Below are 18238 nucleotides of genomic sequence, written 5' to 3' on the forward strand. Positions count from 1 at the left end.
CAACCTCACACTAGCGCTTTCAATAGGGAGCATAGGAACAGCCTTGCAAGGTCAGACCAATGATCCATACACTCTAGTGCTCTGTTCACACAGTGGCAAACCAGCTGCCCACAAGATCCCTCAAGCATGATGGGTCAAGACCTCCTCCTGCCCAAGCTGCTCAGCACCTGGTCTAAGCAGGCATGCTACGGAGGTAGAACCTAGCCAGCAAGGCTAGTAGCCCCCCCCCCCTTTCATGAATTTGTCCAATCGCCTTTAAAAGTCGTCCAAACTGGTGGCCACCCCGCCTGCTTCCTGTGACAGTTAATTCCATAGTTTAATGTGTGCATAGTACTTTCTTTCATCTATCCTGAAATCTCCCACTAATCATCTTCATGGGGTAATCTCAGGTATTATGGGAAAGAAAGGAAAAAGCCTCCCTCTCCACTTTCTCCACGCCAGGTATAATTTTAAACACCTCTATCATACCTCTTCTCACTCTCCTTTTTTCCAAGCTAAACGATCACTGTTGTAAGAGTTCCTCAAAGGGGAATTGCACCAGCCCCTTCATTATTTTAGTTGCCCTTCCCTTGAACCTTTCCCCAGCTCCATAATGTCCTTTTTCAGGTGCAGTGACCAGTACTGTACACAATATTCTAACGGCAATTACATAAAAGATTACAGGGAGAGCATGATCTTGAGAGTTTTATTTTCTTTCCTTTCTGAATTATGCCTCACATGGAGTTTGCCTTTTCTACAGCTGCTGTGCATTCATTGGCTTCATCAAGCTTGTCATGGTTGTCTGGACCATGCTAGGAATACTGGAATGTACCATTCCATTTTGCTAAGGTGTCAGCCATCTGCAGACAGAGGAGGAAAGTATCTGGTGGTGACTGGTGAGTGGATCAGAAAGGTGTCCTCCAGTGAGCGGACCTCTTCCTACCTCGTGGTGAGACTGTGTGTGCCTCCTGTTCCCTCCAGTGACCTGAGTCCCAAGGGCCAAGTAATGGACCTGCTACTGACTGCTGCAGAGTTCACTTGTCCACTGTGGTTGTTTTAGAGGGGTACAATTCTCCCTCACCATGCTGCCTAGAGTTAAAATAGCAATTATCGAAAATTATGCAGGCAGAAGCCGTGAAATCAGCCAGCTGCAGATTAACAGTGCCGAGCATATTGTTGATGGCTGGGTGACAGAACAATGGGTTGGACTTTATGAAGTTGTGCATGGTTCAAGTTGACCTGCCTTCCAACCAGAGTTAAGAAGCAAGAGATACAATTTGGAGAAGACTTCTTTAACTGGGTTGCTTCCTGAGGATAAGCAGACAAAACCAGCTGGCTGCTTGCTGGGGCTGAGCCCTTCTTAAAACAGACAGGGCAACGTAAGACTTACAGATCCCATCAGAAGCGACAGAGGCATCTGATGGGATGCTTGCGCAGGGGGAGTGCGCTGGGATGGTATGCCCCACTGCCAGCTCTTCTGTGGCGTAATAGTTCAGTGCAAGCTTCCTCACCATGGTGCCCTCCGGATTGTGCTCTGGCTCTGACAGATTTCACAAAGCAGGATTGACAAAGAGCGAAAGAGCAAGTAGGAGACCGAGTCCCCCGAACAGCGTGCTCCTGTCCTCAGGCTGTGCAAACCAAAAGGTATCTATAACATGAGTAGGCACAGCTCTCGTCCCGTCCATCTCATACCCTGTCAAAGCAATGGCTTCCGAGTCAGCACGAAGTCTTTTATCCACAAAAGTCTAGTAAATTGCACACAGCCTTTGTGGTTTTAAGTTATTTATTTAATTCAATGTCAATATTGCCCAGTAATCTGGAGGTTATTGTGTTTCAAAGCCTGCATGCAAGAGGCCTTTAACCACCTGAAAGAGCTCCACAGGATTTCTTTGCTACTATCACCACCACAGGGATGCAGTGGTGCAGTGGGTTAAACTGCTGAGCTGCTGGTCTGGTTGATCGAAAGGTCAACAGTTCGAATCTGCACAATGGGGTGAGCTCCCGTACTCTGTCCCAGCTCCTGCCAACCTTGCAGTTCGAAAGCATGCAGATGCAAGTAGATAAAAAGGCGCCACTTCGGTAGGAAGGTAACAGTGTTCCGTGCACTTCGGTGTTTAGTCATGCCGGCCACATGACCATGGAAATTGTCTGCGGACAAACGCTGGCTCCCTCAGCTAGCACTGCCCCCTGGAGTCAGGCATGACTGGACTTTAATGTCATGGAGAAACCTTTACCTTTACCTTATTACCGCCACAGAAGAAGATTGTGAATGAATTCTTAGTTGTGTTCTAGCGTATTCATTACATGTCTTTCAACATTTGTCCTCTACCACCAACACAGCCATTTCATCACCCTCACTCAGCTCCTCAGAATATTGAGGTGACATAATTCTAAGATTTCTGGAGGAATCATATCAATAGCCTGCATCATCTCCTCACTCTGAGCAGTGTCCAGGGCCTCAGCAGGACTGCAGGCTAAGCCTGCAGGCGATTCCCCAGCGGATCTCAAAAATCCATTTGGATTCATCTGCCTCCAGGAGCTGCCCATCAAACTTGGTCCCCCTCACCCCTGCAGAGGTTGCAGGGGGCTCAAGGTCAAAACTGAACAGATATGATCAGTCCGTACCAACAGAGCACTATGGACTCCCCCCCCGCCCCGCTGATTATTTTAATAGGTGCTCATAAGCAAGTGCCCAACAGTTTTCTTGCTGCTGACTTCTATATTAATTTTCATTTCAAAAGACTCATCAAAGGTAGCCCCGCGAAGAGCATGTTGTAATAATCTGGTGTAGCTGCAACTATGGCATCTCTTGTTGTAGCCAGGTCTGAGAGCTTATTAGGAATCCTCAGTCAGCAAAGCAGCCTAAGGGGGACAAAGACACTCCCAGCTGCAGCAGTCACCTGAGCATCCCCCTGCAGAGCCAAATGCAGGAGCATCCCAAAACTGCATACCGGAGGATTCAAGCAGATCTTGTGGGAGTTATTGCAGAGGGAACTTTGGCTGCCTGGGGCATGCTAGAAGTTGTAGCCTTTATTTCAGTCTAAATTGCCTTTAATATATTTCTTTATTGTATCATTTCATTTATTTGGTACTATGTACTGTCATTTGAGAACTGCTCCATAGGGTTTTCTTGGGGAGGTTTTCCAAGGTAGGTTGCCAGGTATTTTCTCAACCCTCTCCATTTCTCCAGGCTTGCAACTGGCACACGTATGTCATGCAATCAAGCTCATTAGAAAAAGATAAAATGCTTGGAATACTCCAGCAGCAAGAGAAAACCAGGTTGCTGAAGAGCGAGGTGGTTAGATTCCACTAAAGTGGATGTGGGCCAGAGTGTAGTTTAGCTGAAAGAGGTGGCAAGGGATCGGGAAGTGTGGCAAGATTTATTTATTTATTTATTTATTTATTAAAACATTTTTATGCCGCCCCATTCGCGGAAGCCTTGGGGCGGCTTACAACATTAAGTTAACATACAAACATTAAATTATAACATTAAATTGTTTGTAAAGTGCAAACATTAAGTTAAAATACAAAAAATAACAATATAAAATAAGTCGCCCTGGCCAGATAAAATCCAATATTAACAATTAAAATGACGCTTGAATAAAAAGGTCTTCGCCTGGCGCTGAAAAACAAGTAACGACGGCGCCAGGCGGACCTCTCTGGGGAGCACATTCCATAGATTAGCCCATTTATTTAGCCCATAGGGTCGCTTATAATTGGACACGACTGAACAGCTGCACATTTTCATTTACCTCTATACTACCGCTTGGTTTGCAGACTGAAAACAAGTGGAAAGAAACCCACGAGCAGAATGCCTCAACTACGCTAGCTTTCGAATTCGTAAATGCTACACGTAATATCTGCGCTTGCTGGTGTAAGAACCTGGCAAATGTGCGCAGGTTGACACATGCACACGGCTCAGCCAAAAGACTCGAGTTGAAACGCCACTGCGGTTTTGCACGGGTGCGCCCTCGCCTTCACTCTGCGGACCGGGCCCTGCCACGTGCGGCATCGGGTAGGGCCTTTGCCCGAGGCGGCAGGACGGAAGTGACCCCGCACCTCGGGGCAGTTTCCCGAGCAAGGTCAGCGACCAGGGCAACGCTCCGCCGCGGCTCCCGCGCACGAACCGGCTCGGCTTCCCAGCACGCCGCCCGGCCAAGAGGCGGAGCCTCGCCTTCCCTCGGCCCGGATTGGATGCGACGCAGCGCCCCGCTGGCTGCTGGGAAGGGGGCGAGCCTTCGCCGTGGCTCGCGATGGTGGAGAGCTGGTACATGGACGAGTCCCAGGAGGACCCGCAAAAGGAGCACCGCCGGCGGCCCAACGAGCCTGTCAGCCTCCAGCAGCTGCGTCGGCTTGGCGTCGTCTACTGGAAAGTAGGCAGGAGGGCAGCGCCGCGCTGCGGGAAAGGCGCCGGCAGGAGACATTCCCGATAGTCTGGGTCTGGCAGCCAAGCCTCTTTCGAAACCATTTTCACGCTAGAATAAGCGCGTCCCCCGAGAAAGAAGAGAGAGAAAAATCCGAATTGGGATAGTGGTGAGGGCGGCTTTGAAGAGCCGGGCTGGATCCTCGGTGCCAGCTCTAGAGTAAAAAGGGCAAACCAGACAACACGTGTCGGCTGGACCCGAGCTTTAAATAATGGCTGTTCGGACGAAGTTGGGAGCGGCTGTTTTTCTGTAGACTGGGAAGTGCCTGAAGGCGAGTGCAGCGCGCTGGTCGCCCCCAGGGCACCTCGTGCAGCAGCCCCTGACAGGCGCCTGTGCTCCGGGGCAGTTTTCACTCCCGGCATCTGAGCTGCGTTGGAGGGTCTGGTCAGATCCGACTTGCAATCCCGCTGTCAGGCCGGGATCTCCCGGGGGGACCTTTGTACGCAAGCCGGTTCCTCCACGGTTGCTCGATGCGAACACGAAGTGGTCCGTGTGGCCAACTCGGGTGGGCGGACCACCCTGAGCTCGTCAGAGGAAGGCTGGGAGAAAGCCTGATTATTACTAGTCGTAGAAGCAGCCCGCAGTCCGCCTGAAAATTGAGAGGGGGGCGCCGACGCCCCTCCCCCACAGGGCCCCTTAAATTCAAAACGAGCCCTCCAGCCCTCCTCCCAGGAACCTAGACCAGATAGTAGCAGCAACATTGCTAACACACACAGGGGGCCCTCTGTAACCAAAACTACATGACACAGACCGACAGATATATTATGGCATTTATTTATTTATTTATTTAAGCCTTTGTATTCTGCCTTTCACAGTGTCTCAGGGCAGGGATTAAATAAATAAATAAATAAGGTACAGCATCAAGAATATTATTTAAATCCAGTCTTTAAAACAATGCTAATACTTAAAATAATGGGAAAATAAAATGGGAATATATATATATATATATATATATATAGCGCATTTCTGGGCTACAGTCAGGTGTATGAAGCACTAGCATGAGTTGGCAGGTTTATGCCAGAGCAGAAAGGGCAAAAGAGTTGGGAGCATGGATGTTCCTGTTCGTGCCAGAACCCCTCTCTTCTTGGCAGCTGTGTCACATGACAGTCACCCATGCCCTGAACAGTGCATTGTTTCCATTTCCACTTAGCTGAAATGTTGGCTCCATCAGGTGCTTTCAGATCTTTTCAGTACACCGTATTTACATTTCTGTACCTGCTCCAGAAAATGTGTGTATAAAAACAGCCCATTTTCCTTTCCTCAGCTATACAGGAATGAGGGCTAGAAATTTCAGTACTTTAAAGGATTGTACGTAGTTTGGCAATATACATTGCAGATGTAGAGCTCTTAATGTGGACTGTGTTTGGAGAGGTTAGCATTAAAGGGTTTTTATGTTTGGGTCCTATTCCAGATTGAGATTCCTGCACTTATTCTAGAGGGGGTTTTTAAAAGTAGCTGTGTGCTAAAGCTATATCTTTAAAGTCATGTGTGTTTTGGTCCTGAATAGGGAAAATGTCCCTATGCTTACTCACAGTTTCCCAGCTAAGGTTCTAGGAAATATATTTTTGTGCTTATTGTGCTCTTATTTTCAGACAGGCTAACACATTGTGTTACAAAATGCATATTCTATTGTGCAGTTTACTGTTGAGGGAGGGGATTCACAAACTATAATCACAATAATACCAGTTGAGATCAACTAAGTGTCCTTTGTGGCCACACATGCATGCATACACATACACACACTCCCCCCACACATACACTTTCTCTCCTTGTCCTGAGATGTAGAGATCTTTGGGGCTGTATGCAGGTAAAAATCTATACTGTCTCCAGGCAATTTCCATTGCTTTCAGAAGCCTGGGAAAACAGGTGGGCTTCTGTCCCTTCAGGGGCTGTACAGCAAGTGGTCAAGGGCCACAGGCTTTGCATCCCTGAACTGAAGCAGCACAGAACGCTGTGTTTTTGCTTCTCAAGCACTTTTCTTCAGATTGGAGACTTGACATTTGTAATAGTCTTACAATCGAGTGTAGGAGATTTTCTGCAGACTAACAGTGTAATCCTAAACACACCAGAAGTAAGCTCCGCTGAGCTCAGTGGGACCTGTTTGCAAGCAGATATGCTTCGGCTGCACTCCTGTACCCACATACCTGGGAAAACACTCTGTTGAGTTCAGTGGGACTTACCTGTGCATAAATAAGTGCATAGACCATGCTGCAGAAATCGTCTTGTTAAAGGCTCACTCCTTGGGGTGGTGCCCTCAGTGGTCATGCACCCCCAGACTTGGACATTTACTAGCATCCTGTGCAGACGAAAAGGAGTGATGGCAGTGATTGCCACCGCCCTGCTCTTCCTGCTTTGCATTTTAGCTAGACAGCCATTTTTGACACTTAGGATAGGGAAGGAAGAAGGTTGCAGAGAATGTGTTGTATCTTGGTCATTGCGATCTCGTCGCCTCCCTGAACACCTCTTTACAGCCTCTCTGGGGTCATTCACCCCCTCAGAAAGGCAGCTGCTCTGGCTTTTTTCACATCAGCTGGGGAGGGGGTATCAGCGTGTGTATTCCCAGCTCCAAGGTCAGAGCTCTGTTTTCAGCTTCAGATCTGGAAATCCAAAGTGACCCCACCCATGAAGTGTAGGGGCCATAGGATCGCTCTTTGAGTCGATTAGTGCCAGCCTTCCCCAAGGTTGCTTCAGGTTACAAAGTCATTTGGTGCTTCAGGTTACAAAGTCATTATCCCTGGCACTACTGGCTGGGATTGGTAAGAGGTGTGCTTCAAAATATATGGAGGGCACTGCACCAGGTTAGGAAAGGCTAGTTAAACCGTGGCAGCGGCAGAACGTTTCAGGTTAATGAAACAGGCAGAAGCAATGGCTGTTCCCTTTATGCCACCACTGCCCTTTTAAAAATGAAAACATAAACACGAGCAGTCATAATTCTGTTCTCAGTGCTAGGCAGAACACACAGATCCTTTGTGAGTTTGAGAGCATAAGTTAAACCAAAGCCTTGGTAGCCCTTATATTAGAAAAATGGGATTAATTTTAGGTGATGTGCGGCTGGAAGGGAAAGCATCAATAGAAGCCAAATTAGGCAGTATTTCTGAATGATTGGAGGGCAAAGAACCCACCCAGCTCCACTGTTCTGCTTGACATCCAGCCTGAAGGAGTTTTTTTTTGAAGAACTAAGTCATTATATGGAAGCTGGTCCCACTTAGGGAATATCCTACCCTGGTTCTTTTTGCTGTAGTGGGACAATGCAGCTACCAGCCTTTGGTGTGTGATCAGGAGTTACAGGCTAACTAAGCAAGAGGATGCTTTTCAAAGCAAACAAAGCATTGAGCTATAGTGAAGGAGAAATGCATGCACCTTTGGCATTGCTAAATTAACACCCATTTTATAGAACGGCTTGTCCCTCCACTGAAGCCTTCTCCAATGTGACACTCCAGGAATGTGTTGGACTACAACACAAGCCATCCACAGCTAAGAGGGAGTGATGGGAGTTGTAGTTTAATGCATCTGGGGGTTGGCTTTGGGTTGGAGAAAGCAGCAGAAGAATATTCGTACAAACCACTGAATATCCTAGATATGGGCAGCAGCAATATACCTGTTCCTACACTCTCACTATGCTGCTTGTACTGCTACCTTGAAGACAGAACCGTTGCAGACAGAGAGCAAATGTGGAGAAGCTGGATCTGGGAAGTGTATAAAATCTGTGAAATATTTGATGATAATCCCTTGATTCTTGTCAGCATTTAAATTTAATCTCATTTGTTTTGCTGGGTTCCTGCTGCTTTCCCTATTGAGGATAACGTTGTTGTTTTGGAAAGCTGCCCTGCCAAAGATGGCAGGCTGCCCGAAGGGAAACCCAGGAAAGGAAATTTGTATGAAAGAGCTTAGAGTTCCTTGTGGACAAGGACTTCTTGAGGCAGTCGTGTATCTTCTTCTCTGGAAAGCCTGTACTTACAGTGGGAGATCAGCCGAGGCATAATCCCCCTTTGAAGAACCAAAATGATCCAGTAAATAAGAGTATTATTGCCACTTCCCAGAAGATGTTTTATCCCTGAACTGAGCAGTCCTGACCATCTTTGAACATGCACTTGCACGGATAAATAGTTCACTTGGGGGGATCATGGATAGGGTTGGCAGCCCTTCCCATGATTATGGGGGCAGAGGGGGAATGCTGCCACAGCCAAGGAAATTGGGGAGATCTATGACTAGGATCGTCTTTTATGATAAATACGTGCCTAAAGAAAACATGAATTGTAATTATTAAAATGGCTTCATTCTTCTTTCATTGGAATCCATCTCAAGGGTTCCAAAGCTGATAGCAACATCTCATTTCCAACCTTTACTCCATGGGTGCTGAACCTCTTCTAGCCTGATCACTGATTGCAGTTTCAGAAAAGCTTAAGGGGCTGCAGTCCTATGGTGGGTGGGGACAAAATACAAAATATGGGGGTGGGGGAGAGCATTCAAGGCCAAGCAGCTGCCTAATGATGATGTGAGCCGCCCCGAGGCTTCGGCGAATGGGGCGGCATAAAAATGTTTTAATAAATAAATAAAATAATGATTGGCAGTCAGGGGAAAGGGGTGAGGCCTGGGGAAGGGACCATGCCTGTCTGACAAGCTTTGTCAGGCCAGATTGGGACCCCAGGTGGGCTGGCTTTAGACCCCTGAAGCTTTGTTAGCCTGTGTAACTCCCTTGTTACTGGCCCCTCAATATCTTACATTGCCTTTGAAAGCAGATCCCAGGGAAAGAAAGTTCCAGAGCTGTATGTGAAATGTTTTGAAAACCAACAAGTGATATTGTAGAAACCTGAAGTATCATAAATTATTATTGTTTGTTATTACATAAACAGAAAGTGTTGTCCTTGTGAGCAGAGGCTCTTTGTACTAGGTCTGTGCTGGCTTGGGTCTAAATTGTAGGTGAGCTATGGCTTCAGGTGAGCAGGCATTCATATTGTGGCCTCATTTCCTCAGCTGTACAATGGAAATACCGACAACTTGCTTTTTCTGGAAAGCCTTTTGGAAATGCTTAGTGATGGTTGCCTCATTTTGAACTGTTTGACAGCAAAAATCCTTTTCTTCATTTCATAGTTAGATGCAGACCGCTATGAGAATGACCCAGAGCTGGAGAAGATTCGGAAGGAGAACAACTACACTGGGATGGATATTATAACAATAGATAAAAATAAGCTGCCAAACTACGAAGAGAAGGTGATCATTCTTTGATTGAGCCTTGAAACAGTGGTAAATGCTGGAGTCTGCCACTAGAGTGTGTGCCAGTTTTAAAAGTTTCCATTTTTGCTGTTTGAGCAATGGGTCTGCTTTCCTGAAGAATTAGGCATGCAATTCCTGTCGGGGTATTTGCGATCTGTTCAGGGTCTTTGTGATCTGTTCAGATAGTAAGGTGTGTGCTTTTCTTGTTGTTTCTCCTTTTCTGGTTTTTCGGAAGGTTCCTGTACCTTTTAGCAGCGCTTTGAATTGAGCAGGTGAATTCTGGCATGCAGACTGAGACATGAGATAAACTACACCAGTTTAATTTGTGCCACTTGTGCTGCTATGAAAGGCATGGCAATCTGACCTGGGGAGAAAAAGGCACATCTGAGGATGGGTTTGCCCATAAATGTACATCACTTAAGCTCTCACCACACAATTAGTGAGGAAGGTAAGGAGCTGAGTTGTACCGGCCTGTGTGAATCGTTTGCCTGCACTGGCTCTCATGTACAGTCATCACGTCATGCTACAGTCCACAAGGGAGCTACACCCACATGTAAACTGGCTCTCCAGTGTATGGTTACAGTCTAGGAGTCTTCTAGACCATAACACAGTAATTCTCAATAGAACAGGCTCAGTGAAACAAATGAGATTTTCTCCCAGGATGAATGAAGATGAGATACACCATCAACATTATCTTCTTTCTCCAATGAACTTGAGATGATGTACATTTAACAATGCATCCTGTAAGGTAGGAAGGGCTGAGAGATGGTGAGTAGTCCAGGGTCATGTAGAGAACCTTATGGCTAAGCAGGGATAAGAATGGGGTTTTTCTCAGTTCTGGTCAAACCTCTGCATCACATTGCTTGAAAAATTGTATCGCTTGTTCAAGCTTTCAGACCAGACAGGATTCTTCTGCAGGCAATATAAAATAGACAGATTTAATATGTTTAAACTATTTGTCCAAAATCTAAAATATGTTTTCTGGGATTTTGCATTTCTTATTCCATGGCACCAACTGGGGTAGATAAAAATCAACAGCTCTCTTTTACTTGGCATAAAATTAAGCTTCTGAACAGTTGGTTAGTGCTCCTACAGGTGATGATCAATAAAAAAACAAATCTGGTATTTCTAGAGACATTATTCAGACTTCTCAGAAAGAGGGAACACTTCATCCTTCCTTTCTTTGGTTGTCAAGGTGATGCATTTGGAGTTAATTTAGTTAATTCATTATTGGAGGGAACAAAGAATGCCTACATAGTTGATATCTGTGAGGTTTTGTGGTCTCCTTGACTAGGAAAACATTTTGAGAGCATTGTCACTTGGTAGCATGGATGGACAAACTGCATCAAAAGGGACCTTGCTCTTTCTTTCTAAACCCTAATGCACGTGGAGGAGGGCGTCAGAAAAAACGGGGGGGGGGGGGTCATCTTCCCTTCCCACTCTGTGGTGGTTCTGCTCTATTTTGGGTCTGTGTACACTTGCAATAGAAAGAAGAAAAAGATAAACCTCAACTACACACTAAACAATTGGGGCTTTATCTATCTGTTTGCCTCTTATTCACCTGCTGGGGCGAGGTGAGAATGGCCTGAAGCAAGAGGTGCTACAGCAGCAGGCACTCTTCCCACCACCAATTCCTTCCCTCACCCCCATCAAGTGAACTTATATTAGGATCCAAGCCCTGTGACACTCCCCTAATTGTCCATTGTGTGGGAAGTGCCCCAGAAAACAGGAAATATGCTGTGGCCACTCCAAGAGCAGTTAAGGAGGCCTTAGGATTTCCCCAGGAGAAAGTGCTGTATGTGTAGAGCATGGGTCCCTAGGCAAACCCAACTAGAAGGAAGGGATGACAACAGACCCACCAGGAGGAGCTTAAATCTCTCCAGTTGCCTTCTGGTTTAACCCAACAGGTTGTGTTGCACCCAGACCTTGGACTGTTTTAATTCCTTTAGTGGCCCTTTCAGTGGTGTCCAGCAGAAGCATAGTGGCAGATTTTTTAGTGCTCTGTGGAAAGGCTGCTCTGGACCACTCTGGCTAGGAGGATGCAATGCCTCCTTCTCTTTCCTTCCCAGACAATTCCTAACACCCACAGGGAGTAATTATGGAGTAATTTTGGGAAAACTCTTGGGAATAAGCAGTTTCATTTGGCCTCATTTGCCTTCTTCACCTTAGACTGGGGTGGCTAACTTGTAGCCTTTCAGTGGTTTTGTTAGAAAGCTGGTGAAAATGCCTAAAAACCCCAGCGTTAGGGGGAAAATCCTTCCTCAGGATGACTCCTCTTTCTCCAAATGCAACTTGAAAGTCTCACTGATATTTCCTCTCTTTTGAACTGCTAGATATTTTGGCTCCTCAGGCTGTGGTTGGTGGGAGCCCTGACTTTGCACACAGAAGGCCTATTGTTACAAGCAATTAAACAGGGAATTATACCCTGTGTTAGCCCCACTTTGAGGAAGCTCATTGAAAGGAATGGAACTTAGGCTAACTTAAGTCTCATTTGTTTCCATGGGTTTCTTCAAAGTACATATAACACTGGATATAGCTGTAGGCACGTCAGAGTCACAACATGGTTTCTACAATGGCTTTTGCTGCTTGTAACAGCTATAATAAAGTTATCAACACATATCCACCAAAGTGTTGACAACTAGGGTTCTTCAAATACACTTTTCCAGCCCTTTAATTTTGAACCTATTCAAGAGCAGACCTTTATACTTTGCAGAGAATCTTCTGCAGCCCAGACCTGAAATGGCAGCCCTGCTATCTACTTCCATACATATAACACAAACATATTTCAGGGCAGCTGCTTTCTCTTTTCTGCACTGTGTAAGATTCATGGCATGCAACTGGTATCAAACATTAGCAGTACTAGTAAGAATGGGTTGCAGGAAAAAAAATCTAACATAATGAGAGGCATGCTATTAGTAAGACAGACAGATTTCATGGAGGGATCGAGAAATCCTTTATTCAATGGTTTGTTTTGTTTCTGCATGAGTGTCTTAACATATACTACAAAGAAGCATATCTAGAAAACATGCCAATGAAATCTTTCCAATACATTTTTTAGGAAGACAAACTTTGTCGAGTTCATTCTGCTCAATTTTCAACCATCCACAATATCATTCTTTAAGTTACTGAGTGAGCTTTATTTTAGTGAGGCAGATATGGGAAAGAATCTAAAGTGGTGAAAGAATTGCATTTTTAAGTGAGCATGCCTAAAGCATGCTTGTCTTCTGTGCCTGACCTAAGGCAGTTGTGAAGGAGGTCATGAAATGAAAGTTTTTAATCCCCTGCCTCTGCAATAGCCCGCCATGCTCCCAAAAGGCCTGCTGGGAAGACCCTCCTGATCTTTACTGGATGGGATGGGGGCAGGGGGCACTTATTCATTGTGGTCTCTGTGCATCACATGTATGGGTGCTGTGCCTGCACACTGCCTGTGTTCAGGAAGTTTCAGCATTAACTGTTTTGGTGGGAACTGCCCTCCTCACCTCCGCATAAATAGGCGGGGTTCCTGCCCGTTTGCCAGTCTACTTTCGACTGCCGTTCACGGTGCCTCAGGTTTCTCTCACTGCTATTCCTTAGAATACCTTCTCCTGCTTAAATCTGTACATTACCTTTAAAACTTTACCTTTCAGTCACAAACCCTTTACTCTTTATTCCTCTCGCCTATCTTTGGTTCCCCCCCATTCCCTCACTACCACAAAAAATATAAAAAAGCAAAAAACCCTCTATTACCTGACCCTTACTTCCAAATTCTATCTCTTACACCTTCTCCTCGATGGCTTAGTGATCTGGGTTCAAAAGGTGTGCTCAGTGCGGGGCTAAAATTATTATTATTATTAGAACATTTCTGTGCCGCCCCTTGCCGAAAATGTCTCTGACGGATACGTACTCGCCCTGTCTACGATGCCTGCCGAAGGCCCCACCAGGTAGACCAATGTGTGCATTGCCAAGCTTGAGCTTGGACAATGAGCCACCTCGCATCTCCGCAGTAGCCCCTTCACATCCTGTTACCCCATTATGCTTGAGAGCTTCCTGACCATGCAGAGAGGCTCTCTAAAGGCTGTAGAGTAATTAAGGGATGGGAAACTCCTTCCATTAACTTACCTTAGGATCCAAGCCACAGGATGATGGACCATGTGGGAAATGGAATTGTGATCATGATGAAATTGGGAGCATATGTTCAATTTGCCTGTTAAATTTATTTATGCATCCTTAGGACCAGTTAAGTCCTAAGTGCTGATATAAGTGAAACTGCTGGACAAAGAAAGAGTTTCTCTAAAGGTCTTAGCAGAAGTACTGCACCAAGAACATGTTTTTACAGCCACAAAACACACAAATTCTTCCTGAAGAAGGATTGACCTCAGGGTGAGTGGTACAAGGCCAGGCTGCCAGAAACCTGGACAAAAGAATGTCTATGGAGGCCGAAGTAGAGGCTCTGGGTTTTATATTTGTCAGCTTGAAATCTACACAAGTAAATTGGTATACAATGCTGCCCACTTGAAAATGGCATATGTCTAAATGCAATGCACTGAAATGCCTAAAGGAAGAGGCAATCTGCTCTCTTGGAAAAGGCATGAAAATTCTCCCAAGATCATAGGATGGTTGTTTATTGTGTTAATATCTAAGATAATTTAGGCCACCCTTGCAAATAAACCCAGGACATTACTAGCCCAATGAGAGCAAGGAGTTGTTTCTCTGCCGTGCTGGAGGAAGAGGTGGCTCCCCTGCCCTCTTTGGTGCATGCATATAAGGGGCTGAGTACATTCTTCCTCTTTCACCAGGCTGCTCACTCCTGCAGGAAATCCAGTGCAGTGTTCCCAAGAGTATTGCACAAAAAGGAGCATTGCTTAAATAGGGGCAGCAAGATCATCAGTGTTATTCATACTAAAGCTGGTATTGTGTAAGCACCACAAGTGTGAACTGGCATTGGAAGCGGACAACCTTGCAGGGTTGCCGTGCATTTTGCCAAGACAGATGCACTTGAATCATTTGGAACACTCAGCACATTGCATCAATGCCGAAGGTTTATTATTAAGAGGGATGTCAGGTTTCTGATGTAATGTCTTGCAATCTTTGCAGCAAGCTGTGTGCTTACAGCTTGTAATAGACTTGCTAAATGAAAAGCTGCTGTCTCTCTTCCCTCCCTCTGCTAGATAAAAATATTTTATGAAGAGCACTTACACCTGGATGATGAGATTCGCTACATCCTGGAAGGAAGTGGGTATTTTGACGTCCGTGATAAAGACGACAAATGGGTCCGGATTGCTGTGGAAAAGGGAGACATGATCACGCTTCCCGCTGGCATCTATCACCGATTTACATTGGATGAATCTGTATGAAATTACTTCTCTCTTTCTCTGTCTCTCTCTCTCTCTCATACACACACACACACACACACACACACACACACACCCCATATTCACATATTATTGAAGCAGAATTGTATGCAGGTGTAGAGCTGCTAATAGAACTACTAAATTGGAAATGTGTGGATGTGATATGGGGGCAGGCTGTCAGAAGCAGAGTCTGTATGCTAAAGCAGCCTTCCCCAACCTGGTGCCTTCCAGATGTCAAGCACTGCAACTCCTATCAGCCCCAACCACATATGCATGCTATATGGAAGTGATAGCAGTCCCACGCATCTGCAACATTATTTTAGTATAAATTTCTAAACCACCCACCAGCTTGGAGCAGGCTGTGTTGAAATGTAGGTGTTTAGTAGCGTACTGAAAAGCAAACGGGGGAAAGCAGTACTTCCCTTTGCTGACCCTTCCCTTCCAGTGGGTCCAAAGTTTTTGTCCTATAATATGCAACATTTTTGTTCTATGTATATTATATGCACCATTTGTATATATTAGAGCATTGGTACTCTGGCTGGCTGTGCAGTTAAATCCAAGCCCAGCATCCATCAATCCGGGTTTGAACATAAAATGCCCCTGTCCTCCAAGCTGCCGTTCTGAACTATCTGGGATTAGAAATCAATTCCTCGAGGTTCGGGGAGGGATCGCATTAGAGCACACGTCCTCTCTGTGCTCTCTGCTGCTGCTTCTCCAGATAAATGGGGTGCGTGTGCCTCCAGCCTGGTCATAAAATCCGTCTTTAGCAAGGGATTGGTGTTGCCATGGCAACTATCCGGGGCGCCTTGGGAGGACGGATCTGCTTGTCCTGTTTGGCTTGTTGCAGTGGGATAGAAAGCATTTGCAACAGGAAGCTGCGGATATTCTTTTGACACGGCCCTGCCTTCTGAGGTGGGTGCTGACGGCTGACCAGTTTGGGCACCACACTGGGAAATCTGTCGAGTGGAATTTGCAGACCGAAAATACACTAGGACTCCAAGTCTTTTGGAAATAACTGTCCTGCACTAAAAAGTTCATTTACCTGAGAAATGGTTCCATTCTGTTAAAATTGCTACAAGGATTGCTCTTTCAGACCATAACCCCCTGTCATATTCACTAAGCAGGCTTGGGAACGCTGCCTATAAATTCATTTAAAGTTTACTGCCTCCAGTCTCAGCTACCCAGATATGAGGAGAACAGCCTCGCCCAGCCTGGTCCCCTCCATACGTTTCAGACTACAAATCCCAGTCAAGCTTGCTGTCTGGGGCTGATGCGAGTTGACATCTGCATCACCTGGAGGGTGGCAGTGTGCGGAAGGCTAGGGCAGTATCTTGTGGACAGTGCCATTCATGTAAATGAGACTGCACTGGTGTCAGCAGCCTTGGGTGCAACAGGCTCTCCAGGGAAACCTTTCCCATCTGCAAGTGCTTTTGGAGTTGTGCTAGAAGCCACTTGCACTAGGGCGACTTGATATCCATTTCTGGTAAGGGTAATAAAATATTGCCTCTAGAGTGGAAGGATAGCAGTTTGATTCAAATGTAGCAAGGCTGCTCAAGAAACAGTGGATTGTTTGAGCTCTAGCTCTCCCTCCCTCCAGTTTTGTGCTGGTTAAAGAGGAGCCTTCCTAGCTTTGGCAAACGAGTTTCCTTTACAAACTGAACCAGCAAGTCATGGTTTAAAGGCTGGCTACATGCAAACCTTTGAGAGGTGAAGAATCAGTATGGGCGAAGAAGCATCGCTCAGGCCTGTCACTCAAGCAAGCTGTGGGGCATAGATATATTTTCAGCAGTGGAGTTTCCATGAACCCAACTGTGTTTTTCCTCTTGCAAACCTCGAGAAGTCTAGTCATTTATTCTTAAGCACAATCTTTCTCTTTTCAATCTTTCTCTTTTCATTTTTTTGTACATTTGATCCATCTCCTTTACAGAAGTTAACCATATCAAGTGCAAATGTTTCTGTTTCTGCCCCCAGAATTACGTGAAGGCAATGAGACTCTTTTTTGGAGAACCCGTGTGGACCGCTTACAACAGACCAGTGGATCACCTTCCTGTTCGAAAGCAATACCAACAGTTTTTGGCACAGATAGTAGAAGGAGCACCTGGCAAGATATAGAAAACACAAATTAGGCCAGAGCAGCATTCTTCACACCACATGCTATTAATGAACCTTTGGTTTCCTGCAGATCTAATATAGGGGAAGTGAATAGGGAATTTTGAGCTGTTCTACCTAAATTAATGGGACGCATTTCCTTTCATTCAAATCAGAGAGAACTTTTTGAGCAGATCTTGAGGATGAATTTAAGCTTGACTAATCATTTCAAGCTGTTCTCTATTCATTTGACTAAATATTCAGTTATATCAGTAAGGTGATATAGCACAGCCTTCCCCAACCTGGCACCCACCATGTATTTTGGGCTTCAGTGCCTGTCATTTACAGTCTGCATGGCCCATTTCTGGGGATTGTGGGAGCTGCTGTCCACAGTATTTGGAGACAGCTAGACTGGAGAAGACTGATAAGGTACAACAGAAACTTTCTTGTTTTCTGTACAGTGAGGAATCTTTTTTTTCTTTCAAAAATAAAAGTAAACCTTTCAGGTAGTTTAAAATAGGTTGTACCATGGAAGTACTTGTGGGAGGGAAATTCTCCTGGTACAAGGATCCTTGCATCAGATACAACCTTCTGAGCAGAAATTACTGATATCAGTCCTCTAGTGCTGACCAAATCAGGTTCTAATTGGAAGGGTGATTTCTGTAGTTCGCATGTATCAACTTTTCTTGCCTCTGCTGGAAATCACTACCCGATTCACTGTTGTGCCTGGAGTATTTCCTGCCTTATCTATAATCATTGTTGTGCTTTATAATTGCTGTAATGTTAATTTTTTGTAGGGATAATAAACCAAATCTGCATCTTCTGGTTAATCCTGCGCTGCTATATTGTGTCAGTATGAGCATTCACACTTTACGCGTTTGTCGCAGGAGGCAGAATTGGCGCAGGTGTAAAGCCAGTGTTGGTTTAGTGCGGCAGTTACCAGCAATGTGGGAATGGATTGAAGAGGCATCCAGCAGAAAACGGGCACCTCAGTCCTCCGAGATAAGGAATGTGAGTTTTGCATCGGTGCTACTGATACGTGGGAGCAGTTAAGGGAGCAAGATGTCACTCAGTTTACCTGCTGTGGAGTGTGCAGTCCAGTCCTGTCCGTGCCCCTCGGAAGTGAGTCCCACACTTCCGTAGGATCTAACCCCTTGTAAACAGGAGTGGGATAGTTTAGGGCCAGTCCAAGATGCGATGGAA

The 18238-nt window shown here is 45.7% G+C and overlaps 1 protein-coding gene across 2 annotated transcripts; it reads left to right on the forward strand.

Moving 5' to 3' along the window:
* Positions 1-4219: 4219 nt before the first annotated feature.
* On the forward strand, positions 4220-17865 carry ADI1 (acireductone dioxygenase 1). 2 transcript variants are annotated; one of them, XM_044418765.1, is made up of 4 exons: positions 4220-4417; positions 9495-9614; positions 14765-14944; positions 16919-17865. In XM_044418765.1, exons 2-4 carry the CDS (start codon positions 9564-9566, stop codon positions 17057-17059), a joined length of 372 nt encoding a protein of 123 aa, XP_044274700.1. In that variant the 5' UTR covers positions 4220-4417; positions 9495-9563; the 3' UTR covers positions 17060-17865. The 2 variants fall into 2 exon arrangements, with proteins under 2 accessions (XP_044274700.1, XP_044274694.1); XM_044418759.1 differs by having other exon boundaries at positions 4220-4352.
* Positions 17866-18238: the final 373 nt, after the last annotated feature.

The sequence above is a fragment of the Varanus komodoensis genome, unplaced genomic scaffold, assembly GCF_004798865.1.
Source record: "Varanus komodoensis strain SLA01 unplaced genomic scaffold, ASM479886v1 scaffold10, whole genome shotgun sequence".
Lineage (NCBI taxonomy): Eukaryota > Metazoa > Chordata > Lepidosauria > Squamata > Varanidae > Varanus > Varanus komodoensis.

Bases quoted from the DNA above. Each gene is read 5' to 3' on its own strand.
- ADI1 (XM_044418759.1), top strand. From the start codon at position 4,233: ATGGTGGAGAGCTGGTACATGGACGAGTCCCAGGAGGACCCGCAAAAG. The intron at 4,353-9,494 runs GTAGGCAGGAGG...TTCATTTCATAG, and splicing joins TTGGCGTCGTCTACTGGAAA to TTAGATGCAGACCGCTATGA. The intron at 14,945-16,918 runs GTATGAAATTAC...TTCTGCCCCCAG, and splicing joins GATTTACATTGGATGAATCT to AATTACGTGAAGGCAATGAG.